A 22,892-nucleotide genomic window follows, 5' to 3' on the forward strand; every position below is an offset into this window, starting at 1 on the left:
CTAAAGATCTGAAAACACATTTCTCCAAAGCAGACGTACAAATGGCCAACAGGCACATGAAAAGATGTTCAACACTGGGCCTCCCTGGTGGCGCAAGGGATTAAGCACTGCACTATGAAGTAATCTGCAGCCTCTGCAGCACAAGTTCGATCCCCCCGCCAGCCAGGAAACAACCCAAATGGTGCAGCAGACCTTTCCTGACTTGCCCGCTGCTCCCCTCAGCAGTGTATTTTGTCAGTCTGCCTGTTCTGCTCCCCACTCTGTCTCTGGTGAATCCTCTCACCACCTCCTCCCTCCCACATCTCTGGCCTGTACCCCAGCTCTTGTATGCATAAATACACAAATCTTTAATAAAAAAAAAGATGCTCAACATCATTAGTCATCAAAACCACAATAATGTATCACTTGCTACCCAAGGATGGCTAAAATAAAAAGCCGGCTAATAATGAGTGGTAGTGAAGATGTGGAGAAACAGAAATCCTTGTACACTGCTTATGTTCCAGCCACTTTGGAAAATGGTCTGGCAGTTCTTTAAAAACATGGAATTACCATGTGATCCAGTCATTTTTCTCTCAGGTAAATATCCAAGAGACATGAAGACATATGTCCACACAAAAACTTGTACCTAAATGTTCAGAGCAGTATCATTCACAGAAGCTTCAAAGTAGAAGTAACCCAAATTCATATAATTGACAAATTATTTGGTATATCCATATAATCAAATATTATTTGGCCATAAATAGGAATGAAGTACTTATATACATTACACCCTAGATGCACCCTGAAAACATTATGCTAAGTGAAATAAGCCAATCACAAAACCCCATGCGTTTTATGATTTCATTTATTGCTATGTCTAAAAGAGGCTAAAATAAGTTATTGGTAATTGCCATGGGCTGGGAGGGGGGAACAGGAAGATAGGTGGGTCACAGCTAAAAGTTATAGGGTTTCTTACTGAGGTGATGAAAATGTTCTACAATTGCGCCAATAATTGTACAACTTCCAACATACTAAAAGCCATTCAGCTGTGCACGTTAAGTGGGTGGACTCCATGGTACATGACCAAAAACAAGTTTAGTTCAGCTTCCTCCTTTACTCTTAAAGACACCTGTCCTTGTTTCTTATATTCAGTCCTTGCCTCCTTGTCTCTTCTCTGCATGTACCTATGACATAGAGAACACATGATGCCATCTCTGACTTTCCTCTTTTCAAACGATGGTCATTCTGGAGTAACTTCATTAATATAAAAATGTTGACAATGTCAGCCCAGGAATGTAGAGGCTAAGCATGGTTCAAGAGCCAGAGCACTTGCTACCATTTATCAGCTTGTAACCTTGGACAAGTTATTTAACTTTTTTAATTTCCTAACTTTGAAAACAATAATAAGGAAAAAGCATTCAAGGATCTTAGAAAAGTACCCAGACAAGTAAGTGCTCAGTAAGGTACAGATTTATCTCACTAGTATGAGAGTTATACAGTCAGAACTTTATTAATTTATTTAAAATGGTGGCAATGTTAGCACCAAAATCTCCTCATTCAAGGGTCCTGTCACCATCCAACCCTTCACTGCTGAGACCCTCCAAGGACTTTTCTCCCTAGTCATGTTTATTTTCAGTGATTCAACAACTATCATTATATCAGCTGATACACATCGGAGTCTGTGTATCTTAACTACATCTGACTGGAAAATTCTTTTTTTTTTTTTTTTTTTTTTAAGATTTATTTATACAAGCACTGGGTATAGTCAGAAGCACGGGAGGGTGAGAGAATTCACCAGAGCCAGAGTGGGGAGCAGAGCAGGCAGAAGGACTGAAGTACACTGCTGAGCAGCGGGCGGCAGGAGAGGTCTGCGCGCCATGTGGGACCCTCCTCCGGTGGCCGGGGAGCAGCCGGGGATCGAACCGGCGCTGCAGAGGCTGCGGGCAGCTTCGCAACCCAGCGCTCAAGCGCTGTGCCACCAGGGAGGCCCATGGACAATTCTATCTTCATGTCCCACGGTACTTCGTAATCAAAACCAAACTTATCTCCCTCCAACTCTGATTATTTTTAATGCTGTCAGTGGAATCATTATTCTATCCTGTCACCAAGATACAATGTGGGGGCCCAGCTGACTCTCCACCTGCCCACACATTCCATCAATCCCTAACTCCTTCCAATGTTTCCTCAGAAAGTGAACTCACTCGCCACTTTTTCTGTACCATGCCTTCCTTATCAGAATCCCCTGGGGAGCTCTGAAAAATCACCATGTCCGGGATATACTTCAGGCCATTTAAATCAGGACTTGGGCATCAATATACTTTTAAAGTTCCCGAGGTGCTTCCATGACAGCAAAACAAAAGAATAATTGATTTAGCCCCTCTTCGGCTTTTCAAGTTAAAACTTTCATTTCCTGCCTTTGCATCTACTCCAGCAGTCATAAACTGCTTATAATCACAGCCCCAAACCCTGCTGTTTTGTGTCTTTCTGGTACACTCCACCATCCCATCCTTCAATCTGGTTTCCTCCTACTTATTTTATGGATCTGGTAGCTGCCTCCTCTGGGAAGTCTTCTCAGATTCGCTGATCTATATGCACGGTTGAATTAGATATTCCTTCTCTGTATTCTTTTGGTGCCTAGCAAATAGTTGTCACTGTGTGCATCATGCTGTTTTATAATTAGTTGCAAATGTGTCTGATCTCCCCACAGAGCTAAGTAGTACCTAAGTCTAGGGTCTTCTGACGCTCATTTTCATATTCCCAGTAGCTGCGATTCCATTTGGCCTAACGCAAATGCTCACTGCCTGTTAGCTGAGAGTCTTTCTAGAGATGAGGAAAGGTTTTTGTGAGGTGTTTACACTGGACATTGATTGGATTTTGATTCACATTTTGCACTCAATGTGAAACCACTAACTTGATGGTGGTTAACTCTGGTGCCCCCAAGCATTCACTGCAGTCTCTTTTATGGAGGCTCTTATAGTAAAAATATCTCATTCTACATTTGCAATGAGTATCAACTTGTAAGTTCCTTCCAATCATTTTAGAAAAAAGTTGTAATAAAAACTGTAAACAACATAGTAGCCTATTATTATCATTATTATTATTATGCTAGACGATACTTTGAAATCAAAATTTCCGTTGCTTTTAAGATACATATGATTATCTTGGATTAAACTACTTCAATCTTGACCACATAAAATTTCTCTTACCCCATTACATAAAATACTTTGCTGATCTATGCCCAGAGACTATTTTCAGGAAAAAGAGAAATTCTACCATGACTACATGTTAATAATTAAAAAATAAATTTTAAAGGATGCTTCAAAAGAAATACACAATACAAGTAATGTAGTTTGTGTCCTTTTAATAAACACACTTGCATAGTTATATTACAGTTTTGTAAAAATAAAAACAGATCACCTCATGCCAAGCGTGCCCAGCATTTGCACAATCCAACACCTTTAATACTATAATTTTCAAGACACACAAAATAAAAATTTAAGGCAAAAACCAGCACTTTGCAACAATTTAATAATTTATTACATTACAGTAGCATCACAGCAGCATCCAATAATGCCACTTTAGGCAAAAGTCTCTAAGTGTTTTCCATTAGAGATTCTATTTACAAGAATTTATAACGTGGTAAAATTCATTCTAAGAAAACTTGGCAAATAAAGCTTTGGAGTGAAATTGGCATTTCTTTCTCTACCTTTCCTTACTCCACTTTTTTTAAATCTTAAGCTATCAGTATTCCTACTCTATTTTAAGACATTAAAATACCAGTTACAAGACTACACTTTCAGGGATCATTTCTATGGATTGCTAATAAAATAGCAATTGCATCATTTTAATAGCTGTTTTATATATTTAAATGATTCTTTATGTTTCAGATGAAACTATGCAAGGTTAGGGTTGATTAAATTTTTTTTAAATCAGTTTTGGTTTTAGAACTGTTTTTTTTTCATTGTTGGAAAACCCATTGGTTTAATCACATATTTTTAAAATGATTATATATTGCAATTTTTAAATAAACAGGTATTTTGATTCTTTACTTCCTACAGGGTTCATATTTATTCAGGGGTTCAGATTTATTTATTTGTGCCCCTATTTTAATATCCTGTATTTCTGAAAAACTCCATCTAATGTTCCTTTCTAAGCAAACTGAAAGCTGCCCCTTATACTGAAGAGAATAAACACATGGTGGAAAATGAGGTATTGCAAAGGAACACATGCGCTTTTAAGAAGGACTTGGGTTATTATTATATGCCATACAATTTCCTTTACTTGTAGCTTTCTCTCAATATATATCAAAATACCTATACAAAGAGAGGTATTTCAGTAAATATAGTAAATTTATTTTCCAGGCTGACATTCAGCTTAAATATTGATTTATGTGATTTAGTTCACATACCTAAGGAATACTATTTTCAAACTGATTACAAATGCTAAGCTCTACCTGAATGTCATTCTGAATAATCTGTATTGGTGAAGTGATTTGAGCTATAAAAATACTTCTGAAAGAATGTATCAGTGTATCAGAGAAGCCCAAATTCAAAATTGTGAAGACAAAATGTTATACTAAGTCACATGGCTAATTTGCAGTAGTCAGATTTCTAACCTTTGGGTTTAAAATAGATGGAAAGTAATTGTTCTTAATCTGAACTCAACCAAAGGGTACAAAAGCAGAATGCTCAGAAAATAAAGGCAAGACTGAGTAATCTACACAATTTGGAAGATCAATTGAATTCACCAGGATGCAATCCAGTATCTCCTATGGTGGCTACAGGCAAGTCTGTTATTCTACCTGTGAAGTGATATTATTGCTTTCCTATTAATGTCGTATTTTATAAAAGTATCATGATGATGCCGAATGCTAAAAACTGAGGTGACTGATAACTAGAAATCCCTGCCCCAGGGAGCACATGTGCTGATCACCACACAGCTAAACAATGGGCAGCGTGCTGGAACACTGACATTTGCACTTTGTGAAGTTCCAACTAAGCTGCTGATCTCTCTCAAGTATCATAAAGTCATGACTTAGGCAATGCAGGACTGAAATCATTCATTCACAATGTATAGGCACATGAACATAAATATTGCACAAAATATGCTCCTAAACTCAAATATAAAAAAGCACATTTTCTCATCCTAAAGAACTCTGAGGAAATAAGACTCGGTGATTGTATGTACACTTTTCCTGATGTACTGTGACATTCATAAACAGTAGGTTGCACTGCAGTTTGTAAACATTTTAAATTGCATAATCTTGTTACTGATTTTCAAATATAGTTTAATACTGTCTACTAGAACTCCTTTTTGTTTCAGCTAAATACTCTTGCATTTATTAGTTTATGATAATGTTTATTATCTTCAAAGTGTTTTCCATTCAAGGAAAAGTAGTAAACTCCCACGCCAAAGTAGCCAACGTGGTTGAAGAACAGACAGGAGCCAGAAAACTCTGGGAGGGTAAAGTCAACCTCCCAGTCTCAAAGCGGCTTCAATGGACATAAAGGAACATGTTTCCTTCACTTGAATTTTTGACAAGACAGTGCCTGTATGCCTGCTTCAGGGGCATTTAACCTCTTCCAGGATTCCTTATTAAATACATCAATTAAGAAGAACGCCAACCAGAGTCCTTTTGTGACATGGGAGATATAGTCACTTGATTAAAATAGGTAACACAAATTTTGACTTTAAAGTGTATTATAGATGTAAGTGACATCTAAGCTGGGGAAGGTTTTCTATCTCGGTCAGTGATGGGAGTCTTTCATTCCTCAAAAATAATCCATTTTTAGGTCATCAATAAAAAGTGACAATTGACTCTGCTGGACAGGATGCAATATCTTCATAGCCCAGAGCACATAAAGACCCTAAAGGAGCAGCCACAGCAATGTGCATGCTTGGGCAGCCGAAGCATGGCAGACACATCTACTCTGCACGTGCTGCTGAGGCAGGACACGTGCCTCTTGTCTGAGATAAGAAAAGCTCCCCTCAATGTCATGGCTTCCACCCAGAAATACACAGAAAACAGAGAAAAGGTTATTTCCAGTTCTTGGTCTTGAAACAAATTTTTTACTCATAGTGGCATGTTAGAAAGTAATAAACAATGCATATTTGGGAGCAAATCATATATTGAACCATTTAAGAGCACACTGTGACTAGGATTAGATCAAACATAATAGCAAAACATAAGCGAGTTTTATCTGAATTCTGTATGAAGACACATGTTGCAGTAACATTAGTTAAGCATGGCAGCCCATTTCAAATCAGCGACAACAGCTTGTGCAAATAGTGGGTCTTTGTGTGTTTGAACTCCCACCACGTAAGGGCAAACTCAAAATGCATGCTAATGACCTACAATTAACAAATTAAAAAAGGAGAAAAATGCTAAAGGATGTCAGAGTGAATAGCAGGGAAAGCCACACAAAGACCCACTATCCTTTAACTTGTTACAGATAAATTTTAACTGTAAATTAGAAACACAAAGAAATAATCACAAGTGGCTCTAACATTCAAACGAAGTTAATGATTTGTGTAGGAGATATTTGATCAGGGCTGCCTGCCCTGCCTCCACGCTAGAGTCAAACTTGGATAGTGGGTCTCTGAGGTGCTTTCACACTGAAGACAACATTGGGTCCTATAAAAAGAAAAATGAGGAATAAAATGAACATAATGCAAATTAAGTGGCTGAGAAAAAAATTTGACTAATAACATACAACGTCAATTAAACAAATTTGAACTATTAAAATTTGTAACCTTTAAAACATATCCTAATTACATGATAAAATGAAAATAACACAAGGTCAAAGAAAAACAAATGCTAGTCTAAAATTTAACTAGTTGTCACTGATTCTACAAAGACTACAAACAAATTTTTCATTTCTAAAAAGCTAGGTAGGAACAACAAAGAAATAAACTCATTTCCTGACTTTAAGGATTTTAAGTTTTCTGAACCACATCCCATTAAAGTTATTGGCTTAGAGAAACATAATGTGAGTGAATCTCACAGCAACCAATGCAATTAACTTTATTCTTTATCTTCCTCATTTTCTGTGAAAATGCTAATTATGATTCTTCAATGTTTGATAATTATTTTAAGTGGAAAAAAAACCCCACAAAACCCATATTCCCCTCCCTGCTCTCAGGAGATTTGAACAGTTATCTTATAGAAACAATAAGCATTCTCAGAGAAATCTACTTGGGAATTGTTCTCAACGGCAGAATTGACCACCTTTATATTCCAGGAAGGATGATGAACATCAGTTCATCCTTTTAGGTAAAACAATAAGGTTCTCAGTTTTTAGATATGGTAAACGGAAACAAAAACAAAAACAAAAACAAAACACACTCAATAATAAAAGGCAAAGTAATAGGTAAGATACTGGCAAATCTTTTATAACAAAAAGAACTTTGAAACTGCTCCTATTTTCAAATAACCTCTTGAACATTCAATTTACCCAGCTCCTAAATATGTAAAATGATCATGAAAATAACTGGAACCTTCTGCCCACCCCTCTCTTCCTCTATCCTCAATACCTGCATCTCTGCTTATCCTGAATGTCCCACTTCAAATACTCTGTAAAGTCTTCCACAACTAGCTTTCTTTCCCCATATAGATTTAGGGAATCTTTTCCCAACACATACTATGCAAATATTCATTCTAGCACCTGCTGCATTTACCTGAAAGTCTGTTCCCTGTTAAACTCTACAGCTACTTCGCAGTGGTATTTCTGATTTAATGATCACTTTTATGACTACTTCCATTGCCCAGTATGTACATACAGACAAAGAATACTTACCAAGTGAGGGAATTTGTTAACTGAACAGTGTGAAGAATGTTAACATACGGTATTTATATAAATACCATAGAAAGGAAATCTGAATCGCAAGGGGAATTTTTTGTTCCTTTAAAATTATGATGCTGGTCAGTACTGACTAAAGGACAACTTCTTTTTCTTCATGTGTCTGTTTCAATATTGCTATCTCTGGTTTCATTTCAGGAGGGCCTGAAGTAAGTTGTCATTCTAGTTGCACTGACGAATATAGTAGTCACCAGCTACAAATGTCTATTTAGGCTTAAATTTATTAAAATTAAGTAAAATTTTTTTTAAAGATTTTATTTATTTATACAAGAACTGGGGTACAGGTCAGAGGCACGGGAGGGTGACAGAATTCACCAGAGAGAGGAGCAGAGCAGGCAGATAGACCGAAGACACTGCTGAGAGGAGCAGCAGGCGAGACAGGAGAGGTCTGCCATGCCATGTGGGTTTCTGCCTGGCCGGCCAGGAATTGAACCTGCGCTGCAGAGGCTGCGGACGGCTTCACAGCTCAGCGTTCAACCCACTGTGCCAGCAGGGAGACCCTAAGTAAAATTTAAAATTGAGTTTCTCAGTCATATTAGCTATACGTTAAATGCTCAAAAGCTCCAAGTGACCAGTGGTATTGGACAGTGCAAAGGCAGACTATTTCCCTCAATACAGAATGTTCTATCGGACAGGGCCCTTTTAAGACTTATACCTCCTATCGCTTAGTCAATGGCATTCTCTGGCCAAAATAATTTCCATGGCAAGTGTGTATTGGGAGAACTAACTCATGCTAATCTATTTTCCATATCATTTATGTATCAAACATTTATTGACAAACTATTATGTTTAAGAAAAAAAGCTGTCAATCAATGTCTGGGAAGGTAATTTTCTGGGGGTCACGACTGTCTTGAATGAAGTAGATTTCTTTAGAACAGAGATGTAAAAATGATCCTCAGAGGGGAACCTGATGGGGCTGCCATAGAACAGGTAGTGGAAAGGAAGGTGAGGCTTGGGGCCAGAGTCCTGGCTGTTCTTTTATTACTGCTTTATTTATCCTTTGAATCTATCATTTAAGACTTAACTGGAAAAAAAGGGTCCCCCCACTGGAAAACAAGGTAGACAACAGCAAAACCTTTGGCTCACACTTGGATCACAGATGCTGTGACAATCCAAGCACCCACACACTCCAGGGAGCAACAGCCAAAGATCTGCCAGACCCAGCACCACCCTCTCTCAGGCCCAGGAAAGCCTCCTCTGGGGTTTCTCATTGCTCAGATGAGCCGGCTAGCACTATGGACTGCCAAACCATTAGACTTAACAAGCTCACCCAGGTCGGAGAGCTCTTCTTCACTACTTCTCTTGAGACCCTGAGGTGATTTTGGGATTGTTCAAACGATAAAATCTGGAATCCTCTCACCTCTAAGTTGGGAAATTAAGTTACTTTTACCTAAAGTAACTAAAATTTATCTCCCAAGATGAGAAGTATCTTTGTAGACTCTAAAGTGACAATAATGCAGAATATATTTCACAAAATAGTATCAAAAACCTAGATGTATCTCAGCTTGGCTATCATTTCTGTGTCCTTAGCAATTAAATTAAAATGAATGTCTATTTTAGATAATTTCACATGTATGATAAAAATGCAAATCATGATGTATTTTGTAGGAAAAAAAATCCAAAGGGTTGAGAAAAGTGACATTCATTTTATAAAGGTAAAAGGTATTTATTTCCATGGACTGTTGAGTCCCTCATTTATTATTAATGCTATGTTTAATTGTCAAATATAAGAAAGACTAGGTAATTATCAAGAGATAATTGTACGTAATACCAAATTTCACACTTTGAGATCTGGACCCATACTTTAAAAATAGTGATATATACCTTGAGTCATAATCTCTTGTGACATGAGGTCTATTTATCTAAAAAAAAAAAATCACTGTATGAAAGTTCTGCAAACAGTTTAAGTGGGTTTTTAATTTTCTTCTAACCTGGATGATATTACTAGCTATTCTTTATTAAACTGAAAAAGAACACTGGATGCTAAAAAAAGGACCGTGGTGGAGGGAGGCTGCAGCCGACTGCTGTCGTAACTAAAGAGCTGGTAAGAGAACCATAATTTTTTTTTTTTCCCAGATAAAGTCTAACAGCAAGGAGAAAAATATTTAAAATAGAGCAGTATAACTCTTGACCTTGTGAAAAGCTTTCTTTTGTGCATTCTTGCTTCAAACACTGACATGCATTTGCTAAGCGCGTGGGTGTAAGACGTGTGCACCCGCCACGAATGCTGCGCTTATCTGCAAGCCTGCGCGCTAGCAGAGAGGCAGATTTGGCTTTACTCACATTGCTGACTTGGATCTGAGTCTGTCGTCATCTTGACGTAGTTTGAAGGAAAGAGACCAGTCACCCCGTTGATTTCTCCTTGCCACCAGTCAGGGTCATCTTTGTTCAAAACATTAATAAGTTGTCCCTTGGAGAAATTTAGCTCATCCTCATTATTTGCTGCATAGTCATACATAGCGATCACCTGACACACTACCAGAAAGAGACAAAATAACAAATTAATTACCCCGACATGAACCAAGTTAAAATTCCCTGAGGATGTAAATTACTCTAAAATTAAGTATTAAAATTAGCCTACACTTTCCCTTTGGCTGCTCTCTCTCATCCTCCGCCTTCCCCCATTCCCTGTTTTCCAGAAACAAGATTTTCCCAACTATAATTAAAAATCCAGTGAACTGCTTCACTTTAAGGGTGATGGACTACAATTCCACTTTGAAAAATTTGGAGGAGTTGAAGTGGTTCAAGTATAGCTGTTTCAACACTGAACAGTTTAGAAAGGAAGTTCTCGGTGGCACAGTACTTTTTAAGGGAGAGGTAAAGAAAGGACACATTTTTAAACGTATTTTTCAGTTAGCTAATTTAAGAAACTGCTGAATTTTAAAAGAACTTCTCTAAGATGAAATACAAGTTAACCCACTTCCATACCAGGATGAAAGGCAGGTGTAGTTCTTTCACTACTTGGACCCAAAAGTTTAACATGGCTGGCAGGAAACCATCCTTTCTGTCGTTTTTTCCCTCTGGCCTGTAAAATTAGCAAAAGGAATATAAAAGACAGATTAAAAACAAGTGTGAAGAATTTAAACATTAGTAAAACCCTGGCTATTTTCAGTAAATAATTTAAATAGGTGAAAAATACATATATTCAATATACAAATACACTGAAGTATGATGCTGTATCCTGAAACTAATGTAATATTGTATGTCAATTATATTTCAATTAAAAAAAAGAATTTAACCTTGCCCAAAGAGCCTCTGGCTCCTAAGAGATGATGTCCATACCTTTGGCATATCCTGACCAGAAAATGACTTAGCTAACCTGTGGGTCTTGCCCACACCCATGGTCTAACGATGTGATTTATGATGGGAGCTTGGGTCAATCTCTGGAGGAACTGGAGACTGCATGTCTAAGTGATGGAACCTAAATACAAACTCTGAACACGAAGGCTCCGGTGAGCTTCTTTGGTTGGCAATACTCTATTTTCACAATCTGTTGTCAAGAGGAGTTAATGCTGTCCACTGGGAGAGGACAATTGAAAGCTCTGTATCTGGAACCCTCCTGGACTCTGTCCCATACACATCTTCCCTTGGCAATATGAATTTATATTACTTGGCTATAATAAACCACTATCCTGAGTATACTGGTGCTTCATAATGTTTGTGAGTCCTAGTGAATAACTGAACCTGTGTGTGATCGCGGAGGTCCCTGAACTCAACACTGGTCAATATTAAACACATGGAAAACTCCACACGCATCTCAAAGTGCTACTGAAGACGCAATTTGTAGAAGTGTTTTTTGCTCGTCTTTTGGCCTCAAAGTTCTCCACTTATTTCATATAATAATAATCTATAAGCTACAATGACTTTTCTAGAGTTCTCCTAATATATCCAAATCAATGCTTAAATCCTTCTTTGGGCTTTGTAATTAAGTAATCAGGAAATCATAAATAAAATTTGTGGAGAGTCAAGTTTTCCACTTAATTGGGTCAATCTTTAAAGGAAATCAAAAGGTGGAATTTCAGGTTATTCAAAAAGATTATAAATTTTGAACCCTCACTGTTTTTGAGCAATTAAGCATTCTTGCTGACTTGCAAGAATGACGCTACATCTACCTTCTATATTATAATCATATATCAACCTTATACTAAAATACATTATGTCCCTCTCCACCATCCTTTAATCCTAAAGTGCTCTTTTCATTTTAACTACCAAGGAAATTATAGGAGAGAACTTTTTCTGTATCAAAAACATGTGCAATAACTGTCTCTGCTAACATTTCAGAAAAAAAAGCAGGCTCATTTCAATGGGAAGAAGAGTTTAATGGGCAGTGTCTCTTAGTATACAGTGGGAATCATATTTTTCTCCCACAGGTCTTTTATATTGCAAGTCTAAGGTGACCCCATGCAAGACAATGCTATGCTTTTCTTTAAGAAGGTGACCTATGGTTTATTAAAGCAGGAGTTATTGGAAAACAATTATGTCTTTATATTTGTTACTTATGACAACAATTCAACTGTACTAAAAATAAACAGGGAAAAGATTAGAGAGAAACATAATCCACTAAAATATATCAATTATCTCTAAGTAGCATGACTATAGAGTATCTAAATTTTTTTAATAAACATGCATTACTTATATAAGATAATAAATGTATTTAAAGATTATTACCTGTAACTCCCCTTGCCACCACCCACTTGTATTTTTCTTTAGAATTAGTATTAACTGCCCTGGTGCAAGGCTAAGTTGTTCAGAACCAGAAGCCACATATGCTGAAGTTACTTGAGCAATCTCTGGAAAGAAGAGAAATGAGAAACTATGAATTCAAGACTATAATAAACAATTTAGAAATCTTCAAACTTCATTACTATACATACCAGGTTTTTTGTTTGATGTTCCCGATTTGTTTGCACTCCCAAAACTCTATAAGGAAAAGATAGTGTTTTATCATTTTCTAACAACACATATGTAAAAATTATAAAGATTATTAGGAATTAGAGATTTCTAATTTGCAGGATTCTTGTTCCTTTAAATGACCATAACATTTGGGAAGATCTGGTCTGGCAATACATTATGTTTAAGTGGCTGATGTTAGCATCCATGACCCACTAGGACTTACTTATTTTCTGGATCTTCCCTGAATATTAAATATGACTATCTATCTAGGCAAAATATATCTCATCAATAGGGTTAGAATCAATGTGCACACACAACACATGTGTTCTGGATGTTATGGCATATGTGAATCTCTTCAGAGGGAGCAATATCACTAACATCATTTTTGCTATGTTCCCCCTAAAGCTGACCAAAGAACAAAAAATACATATCCTGGGTGGCGACTAATACTTGTTTAACTTTACAGGATAAAGCCAAGTTTCCTCTTTTTTAGAATTTGAATAAGAAAAGGGAAGGGTGTAAACATTTTTCCTTTTAGTGGACACAGCTGTATTTAAAATACTGATGCAGAATTGAGGGCAATAAAGAGGTAATGGACTGCTCTGAGAATTTTACATACGTTCACTTACATTTAATTTTCATGATAATTATGATTACATCCATTTTAGAGAAGTAGACTGAGGCACAGAAAAGTGAAGTGATCTGTACAAGGTCAACGAGCCTCTAAGCGGCAGAAGCTAGACATCAACCCAGAGGCTCAGGGGCTTCACAAGTGGCTTGTGGACCCGTGGGGCCCATCTTTGACCCCTTTCAGGGGTCCGGGAGACACTGTTTTCACATTACCAAGACACTATTAACCTCTTCCATGGTGCTGACACTTCCATCAGTGGGTGAAACTGCTGGTGCCTTGGCATGAATCCCGGCAGTGGCAATGGGTTACACTAGCAGGTTACATGCTCTCCACGGCCACGTGCTTCCGGTGAAACAAGCTAAGCCAGTTTCACATAAATGTGCTTCAGTAAGCAGTACAACACGTATTGGATCTTAATATTCAAGTACACATCTTAAAATTCTGTGTGACTAAATGAACTGTGTCTGCAGCATTTCTGTTGCATACTGCATTATGATGGTTCTCAAGGAAAAGCACTTGTGTGATTAAATGTGGCTAAGTTACACTTCCGTGGAACATTTTTATAAAGAACAGCTACATGAGGGCCTCCCCGGTGGCGCAGCGGTTGAGCGCTGGGTTGCGAAGCTGCGCACGGCCTCTGCGGCGCCGGTTCGATCCCCGGCTGCTCCCCGGCCACCAGAGGAGGGTCCCACATGGCGTGCAGACCTCTCCTGCCGCCCGCTGCTCCCCTCAGCAGTGTACTTCGGTCCTTCTGCCTGCTCTGCTTCCCGCTCTGGCTCTGGTGAATTCTCTCACCCTCCCGCGCTTCTGACTGTACCCAGTGCATGTATAAACAAAAACAAAACAAAACAAAACCAGCAAACAAATAAATAAAGCATGCCTCTATAAAAAAAAAAAAAAAAAAAAAAAGAACAGCTACATGACAAGCTATTCAACTTTGGGGTTTAACAGACATTTTCTCAAAGATGACTGAAATAAGCTATGCATCAAGGAAAACAGCTAACAGGATTTTTGACAATGATAAAATTGACGCTTTCAAAGGAAAATTTTAATTTTGGAATACATGTTTGAGTTTGACAGTTTCAAAGTACTTAAAGACTTTTCTATGAGATCAGTAATGATGTTACCAAATGTGGTTTTTTGATATTGTATAATGAAATGTATTAGTAAAGAAAATATTTGCATAATTCAGTTGATTCAGTATTGTCCAAATAAGCAATAAATGATGTCACATCATGCATGGGTGAGAGATCTATTTAATGTGCAAAACAGACTGTTTAATTTTCATGCAAAACTAAGATGCGTTCATTGATACAGCTTCAAATTCCATGCTGCAACTAACCTAGAACAATTAACACTTGTCAAGTTTTGGTATAACACTGAAGAGAATATCCACAGATTTTCAAAAATGTTATTGAAATACTTCCCTATCTTCTCCCATACCTGTGTGCATTTAATTTTCTTCACATACTTCAGCCAAAAGACCATATCACAACAGACTGAATATAGAAACATATCTGAGAATCTAGCTGCCTTAGATATTTATATTAAACTTATGTTTGAAAATATATTGTTTTTTCATAAAAAGCAAGTTATTTCTGGGCCTCCCCTGGTGGCGCAGCAAGTTATTTCTCTTACCACATAGTGGGTTTAATTTTGTTATTTTACCATGAATTAATATTCCCTAAATACAAATTTCCAATATGGCAGATATCACTGGATATTATCCATATATTTAAAAAGAACTCTTTGGAATTCCCAGTAACTTTTTTAAAAAATGTAAGAAGTTCCTAAAACCAAAAAAGTTCTAGAACTGCTGCACTATCCCATTTAGTGGTGGAATGAAAAGCAGCAGGAACTCAGACTGTAGGTTAATCACATAATGCCACAGTCTCAAAGATTTACAAACTCCTGCTAGGTGGTCCCTTGCAAGCTACCCTCACTGGGAACTGTTCCCGATCATTAGTTATCACGATTCTTGTTCTGAAATTTCATGACATCCTGTTTCCCTTATCTCTAACTGAACCTCAACAATAAACTCTATTTACTTGGTGCCACCTTAAATGGTTTTTCCTTGTAACCAAAGTAGTCTGACTGTAAGCCCACACGAGAGTGTTTTAAATATGCATCTTGATCAATGAGAATGGAATGATTCTGTTGATATACCAAAATAACTCTTACCTCTTGATCTTTTGGTTTCACATAATTTGATGGAAAAATCCCTGTTCTATCTCCAATGCTTCCTGTCCACCATTCTCCATCTTTCTGGGTCACCAGTATCTCTTCACCCTCAGTGAATGTTAAATCTCCAGGTTCTACACTTGAATATGGATAAAGTGCAATATACTCTGTAGATAACAAAGCAAAAAAACCCTAATTTTGGCTGTCAGATCACAGTAGTAAAAAAAAAATTGTTAATCTCAAGGATTTTGAGCAAGTCAAAGTTTTTGTTTACTCATTATAGAATTTATGATCATTCATGCCTGACCTCCCCATTCTACTGTGAGTACCTGGAGACTGTATTTTATTCATTCTTGTATCTTTCAGATAGAATCCCTAACATAGTAGATAAAAAATAAACTGCTCCATTTTTTACCATTGACATTTTCGAGCAACATAAACAAATGAGAGTAGATAATCTTTCATTCTTTAGCATGCTGACAAATTCAAAATTACTAATGAATCAAACAACCCAAAGATTCTAGAAAAAAAAGTCTGTAATATTTATGATAAATGTATCTTGATTTCAAATTCCTATTTGATGATTTATATGGTATAATGTAATTACAATACCATTTGTAAACTAAATGTACTGAAATCACCTACCTTCTCACCATATGTAATCTAGATACATAGCAGGAAAACAAAAGCCTTCATGCTACCCCACTGTACCACTTTTCATTTATGATCTTATTTACTGAGGCAATCTATGCTGAATTTTTATAGTGCTAACCTTTTAATAAAGAACCCCGTGTTTCAGCCATATTTTTCATATATCCTCAATATTCAAGGAAGGCAGCTTTTCCTAACTTCATTTGAACAACAGAAGACAAAGATAGGAAAGGGGGAGGGGTGGATCACAACTGTAGGGAGTTAGATAAATTAACTCCCATCTAATTTACAAATTGCCCAAAGCTTACCTTCTCCAACTGCATAGGCTGTGGAGGTAGGCTTCTTATTTATAGCTGCATACAAACTTTCTGGTCTGCCAAATAAACATACAAACAGATTAAAAAAAAAAAGGTAATGAAACAAACTAAAAAGACATCAAGCAAAAAACAAGAAAGACAATGATGCATGCAGCCATGCTCAGCCATTATTAGGGGTTCTTAATCTAACTACTGCCTTGGCACACAGTCTAGAAATATCCTCATAACCGAAATCCTAGTGGATTAAGAACCGCCTAATTACAAACTTCTAAATTGTTTAATATATTGAAGTAATATAACATTTATTATATTATAACATTTATTATATTATTATATATTACTTTAATATATTAAAGTAATCTAACATTTATAGTTTTCAAATGCCTTTCTAAAAGAACTTAAAAAACAAGACTCCACTGATAAATGAGCAGGAACTAGAAGAAGCAAATATTGGGCTTCGCTTAGTATAGCGAAGAATAAGGGCAATGTACAAATTTTATTACTTATTTAGAGCACACTACATTTTTATATATATATAATATATATATATACACACACACACACGCACATACAATAAACTTTTGTTTTTATATTTCAGAACAGGCAGAGCTTCACACTTCCAATTTAATGCAGGAAGACTGCTGCTTTTAAGAAGTAGACATCTGTAGGATGCAGCGGGGCTCCCCAGGGTCTGTGAGTGAGTTTTTAGGGAGACAGTAGAATTTTAATACAACTCATGGCTACAACTGAACGGGTTCTCTTGTTTAGCGCTGAACTCTCTATTACTATAGGTAGTCAAGTTACATGCCTTATTTATTAGAAGAGATGAGCAACTGAAAGAAAAGTTACCAAAAATACCCCTTAACAAGAAATTAGATAATGTCTATAAAGGGCCTTATATCTGTCAGCTATATGGTCTTGTTGATACTGCTGTTATTTCACACTTTGAAATCTAAAATTCAGTGTCAATCTGAAAAGTAAATTTCTGTATTTGAACTAAAATTGATACGCAGTATTTCAGCACTGAAGGGATTTTTAAAGATTATTTAGTTTATTCTTTTCATTCAATCAATTAGAAAACTGAAGACCAAGCAGGTTATTCCACATGGCCTGGGAAAGAAAAAACTTAAGCCTCTTGGTTTCCAAAGACCAGTCCCTTTTCATTAAATCAGACTGCCTTTTTTATTCCATATAAAACACAGGAGATAGTTATTCATAACTACATTAGAATACTTATTCTTTGTATTAAAGATATTCGGTGATCAGACTCCCCTGCATACTGGGAAATAAAAGCTGGGGAATTTATCTAGTCTTTGCTTTCTATTCATTTGAAAGTTAACCATTTGACAGTCCATTCTTTACTAGCTCCTGTCCTCATTCTCTGAGTTAAGTGACAGCATAGATAGTATGCAGGAGGATTACAGTAGGCATGGAAGAGGTGCAAATCAAAAATTTAAAAGAAGACATGGATCCTGCCCTTATAAATTTATTATCTAATAGGAGGCATGGGTCAGAAAGCAAATAACTACAACACAGTGTGTTATAAGTAATAAGACAGGTGATGTTTAAGGACCCTGGAGGCCACCCGAGAATGTCCTACACCAGCAAAGGGGAGGTCCTAAGTAAAAATGCTTTTAAATATTGATAATTTATAGTAAACCAGGGAGAAGTGCTCCAAAGAAAATGAAGGGTAACTTCTCTGACCTGATGATACAAAGAAAGCAAACAGATCTAAGCACTTTGAAAGCTTTAGGAATCTGAAATAACTAGACTAAAAGATACTCTAAAGCTGGTGGAAGTATCTGATCGTTCTTTTCACTCTAGGAATTACTCTTTGATATTCAAAGTCAAGCACAGACTTTTAATTTAATGTCATAGCAAAGTCATTGTTGAAAACACCAACATTCACACTTCCTGTAAACACACAAAACGCTTACTCTTCCCGCTTCACTTCACTCCCAGGTATGATTTTGACGTAAGATTTTGGAAACCATCCTCTTCCTCCATGCACCTCGCCAAACCACCAATTTTCTTGCTGCTCCAAGACAGTAATAATATCATGCTTTGAGAAGTTCAAGTGGTTATCTTTCTTTGCAGTCCAGGAACAAAGGGCCTGAGCTTTTAGGTTTTCAACAACCTGCCCCTATGAATACAAAACCACAATATTTTAAAAAAGACAATCGTAACCATGACTTCTGTTTACTAGTATACTATATGCTTATGTTCAAACAGCAGACCTGTTTGGTGTGGTGTAAGTTATTATCAATGGTGACTTAACCTTAATCTACTAAACAACTTAAAATTACGTATGACAAGCATCTGAATAGCATTCTGCTAAATTAAAGACTGAATACCTACCATTCAAAGAAACATTTTGGCATTAAGTATCACTGGTATGGAAGGTACTCAAGAAATGCATTCATAAATCCATCCAGTACATAGTATAGAGCAGATGAAAAGGGAAAGAGTTACTGCAACCCTTTCTCCCTCCAGTTTCCAACGTCTCCTCAACTCCCAATGTTGATGGCTGACTCCACTAGTATGGAGATGTGGCCATGCTCAGTTTCCCTCTGCTTTTTTGCTTTCTGTCTCATGACTTCTTCCAACTCTTATCCATTCTTTCTATCTCTCCTCTCTCACAGGAAGGAGTGGTTCTGTTCTGTTGATAAGGCTAACATCTTTGCTTGTACGCTAAGTCTACTATGCCCTCCCATTTTCTAAACGTATTCTGTAACATGAAATCCTTCTCTTCAATCTTCAATCTCTCCACTTCAGTGCTTACTTCTAAGGTTCAAAAAAAGGAACAATCTAAAACTGGCTTTCCAATTTCACCCCTCAATCATTCTAATTCAGGTCTGCATCCATCATACAACTGAACCTCTTCTTGACAAGATCACTGGTAACATCAAAGCCAAAAGCCTCTTCCAAATTCTTAATTTCCCTGATCTCTGAACAGTGCTGACAACTCTGACACCCCTATAGTTCCTTAGATCCACTGGCTGGGGACTGACAGCTCCTATTTGGTCTAACCCCTTTCCTTTCCTTTCCCACATGATTTCCCAAAGAATGTTATTTATGCCTATGTGTTCTCATCTGTTCTTCAGTGTAACTTTATCTCTTTAGCTCCAGACTTGTGAATCCAAGTTATCCCAATACAGATAGCTAAGCTGCATGTCTAAAACATAATCATTTTTAGAATTCAACAAATCTACTCTTCTCACATTGCCTCTCCAGACAGTATCACCGTTCCTTCAGTTATTTAAACTAATGACCCTGAAGAAGTTCCTTTAACTTCTATTTCTTCTTCATTCCCCACACTCAATGGATTGCCGATTTCATGTCAATTCCTAATACCCTTTTAAATCTATCAACTCTTCCATGAATCCTGCACTCCAGCTATACTATACACAAATCTCAGTGACTGTCCCCAAATTGTTCTTTCACAGAAATAATTTTCTGTCTCTGGTGAAATCCTGTTTATCATCAATGGTCTTATTCAAATGCCTTGCCCTTTTGAGGTCTGGTCCAATTCCCAGATCGAATGAAATGCTCTTTCCTCTGTATACCTCTCAAGACTGCAGAAATCTTTAATATTTCTCCTACCTTGCTGCTATTTATTCATATGTCTGTCTCCATTAGAAGACGAATTGTTACGTGCAGAGTTTTTTTTTTCCCCCTTAATTTTCTGGTATATAATGTCTGGAACCTGTGGTCATGCAATGAACATAGAGTGAAAGTGAAACCCACAGCACCCTATTCTGAGTAAGTCTGAGATTACTTAATAATAATGTTAATGTAACAATGTTTGCAATGGTTACACCTAAATCAGAGGCTAAATTCATGTAACACAGTTCCTAGGCAAATGACTTATTAAAAGCAAGCAAACAAACAAAAAAACCCTCACGCCAAAATCTCTTCTCATGACTACAAATTAAGAATATAATCAGATTTATAAAAATGATAGTTTGAGCTTATAAACTTTAGCTGCTCATAACTTGATACTATGAGAATGAATTGTTATAATAATTTCTTCTATTTTATTTCACACATGAATAAGAACAGAAACAGGATGCTACAAGACTCTGGTCAAATGAGTGAATGATGGCTGTGTACAAAACTCCTCATTTTATATGAATCAGGAGCAGAGTCAAAGAATAAAGCACAAACAAAAGACACGTACCTGTCCGTGAATAGGTGATACTGATCCAGGCGACACAGTGCGAGTAAAAGCTGATTTTTTCTGCCATGATGTATTAACAGTTAGGTTTGAAAAAGATACATTTTGATAATCAGTCACTGATGCTGGTTGATCTGAGGAAAGTGATCTGCAAATGTAACACTTTGATATAAGTATACTTAATTGTTTAGACTCTATTGAAGCACTATCAATTTATTATTTTATTTATTTATTTTTACGTAGAATTGGGGTGTAGGCCAGACATGAGGTGGGTGAGAGAATTCACCAGAGACACAGTGGTGAACAGGACAGGTGGATCTACTGAAATACACTGCTAAGGGGAGCAGTGGGCGAGACAGGAGAAGTATGCTGTGCCATATGTGGGTCAGCTCCCTGGCCAGGGATCAAACTCAGGCCCTGGCAATGATAGAGCTGAGACTTAACCTCTAGGCATGGAGGACCCAGCACTACCAATTTACCAACTTATACACAATATACATTGCATTTAAACATATTTAAACATAACTTATGGAAAAAATAGTTCATGAACAAACTATTGACCTATTTATTTTCTTTTACTAAATTTCAATATTAAATTTGAGACAAAAAGATATACTCTTTTGTCTCATGATTAAGTAGTAGGTTGACACAAAAACTTACTGGGTATTTGTATATTTGCAGAGCTGTATAAACTCCATTATTAACTAAAAACTTACTCAGAAGAAAGAAACTAAAAAAAATAAATTAAAAAAATAAACAAAAAACAACTTACTCAGAAGGAGTTGAGGTAGCAGGTAAAGATACTGTAGGAGGAAGTAAGGCTTTCTTAGGAGACACAGCTTTTTCACTTGATATTTTTTCTACATAGTTACATGGAAACCAGCCAAAATTTCCTTGAAAACTACCATAAAGCCAACCAGGTTCTCCTACGGTTTTTTCATCAACCTATGGAAACAAAAAAGGTTAACAGTGGAAAGAGCTACGACTATGTACTGTCGAGTAGGTTATCATCAGAATTAAGCCCCTCTAATGAAGTAATGATGGCATTTTCTGCAAAGTTAGATAGATTACTATCTCTAATGACTGACAATGCGCCTTTTAAAAATCAATTTTTAATTTTATTCACATTAATACATTGTTGAAAAGACAATTTCTCAAAGATAAACAGCATTCTACATGGCTTGTGGTAGAAGATGCCACACCTCCTCATGGCCCTGATTTCTACTCTTAATGATAATCTGTCATTCCTAGTTGTTTCTTTTGTAGTATCTTCTATATTTCTAAATAATATAATTATGCTATTTCTTGAATTTTTCAATTTTAGACACTATGTAAGCTTTTGGTTATGGAAAATAAAGACTCAATTCTCTTTTGCTGTTTCCCCTTATTCTACCAACACTGCTATGTCATAATTTTTGGTTAAATAATATTATGACAATGTAAACATTTCACATCTGAGTCATGTAGGGTTCTAATTACATTTCCTTGCTTGTAAACTTCACCTATAGTTAATTATTATTTTGTTATGTTGCTTTGTTTTTGCTTCGATTTCTCTGTTTTTGTCAGTCTTCTTGCACTCCCCAGCAGAACAACAGAGTCTTTGAATACTATTTCCCAACAGATAAAACACACAGGTGATTTATGGCTTCGGTTCTTCTCCCAGAGGTTTTCCTTCTACAGCCTGATGTCCTTTGACCTCACAGAATTCTTTCCTGGCCCCTGGCCCTCAAACACTGGTAACATCTTGTGTTTCTAAGTGATAGTTTTATAGACAATTACAGGTGAACAAATTATTTGAGCTATACACTCATGGTTCTGTACTTACTAAACTATACTTTGATTAGAAAAAAAAAATCTCCCTCTACTAGAGATCTACTCTCTCCAGTCTTATTAACCCTTTCCTTCTCTGCAGATCCTTTCATTAAGTTTGTTCAAGCTTCAGCAAGTTAAAAAAAAAAAATGACAAAAAATAGAACAATTTCCCTCAACTCATATTCCTCACGATTTCCCATCTTCTCTTTCATCACCCTTCCAAAAGCCAAGATCCTTCAAAGAGTTTTATGTATTTACTATCTCCTCAACCAAATGAAGTAGTATCTAAGGTATAGTCCAAAAATGTAAACCACTGCATAAAGCTAGAGTCAAGATCATTATTATAGAAAGCAATTTATTACAACTGTATTCAGTCTATTGATTGGATAAAA

The 22,892-nt window shown here is 36.6% G+C and overlaps 1 protein-coding gene across 2 annotated transcripts in view; it reads right to left on the minus strand.

Annotated features, from left to right (window-relative positions):
* ITSN2 (intersectin 2) overlaps window positions 1-22,892 on the minus strand; it is a gene marked incomplete at both ends in the record, with an annotated part of 85,343 nt that overhangs the window by 16,683 nt on the left and 45,768 nt on the right. For both annotated transcript variants that reach the window (XM_084235252.1, XM_084235251.1), the window contains 9 exons: window positions 10,122-10,313; window positions 10,767-10,863; window positions 12,507-12,628; window positions 12,713-12,758; window positions 15,544-15,710; window positions 16,503-16,567; window positions 18,449-18,654; window positions 20,692-20,836; window positions 21,461-21,633. In XM_084235252.1, the coding sequence (XP_084091378.1) occupies window positions 10,122-10,313; window positions 10,767-10,863; window positions 12,507-12,628; window positions 12,713-12,758; window positions 15,544-15,710; window positions 16,503-16,567; window positions 18,449-18,654; window positions 20,692-20,836; window positions 21,461-21,633 (1,213 nt within the window). The remainder of the gene's footprint in view (window positions 1-10,121; window positions 10,314-10,766; window positions 10,864-12,506; window positions 12,629-12,712; window positions 12,759-15,543; window positions 15,711-16,502; window positions 16,568-18,448; window positions 18,655-20,691; window positions 20,837-21,460; window positions 21,634-22,892) is intronic.

The sequence above is a fragment of the Talpa europaea genome (genome assembly GCF_964194135.1).
Source record: "Talpa europaea genome assembly, chromosome: 6".
In the NCBI taxonomy this organism is placed as follows: domain Eukaryota; kingdom Metazoa; phylum Chordata; class Mammalia; order Eulipotyphla; family Talpidae; genus Talpa; species Talpa europaea.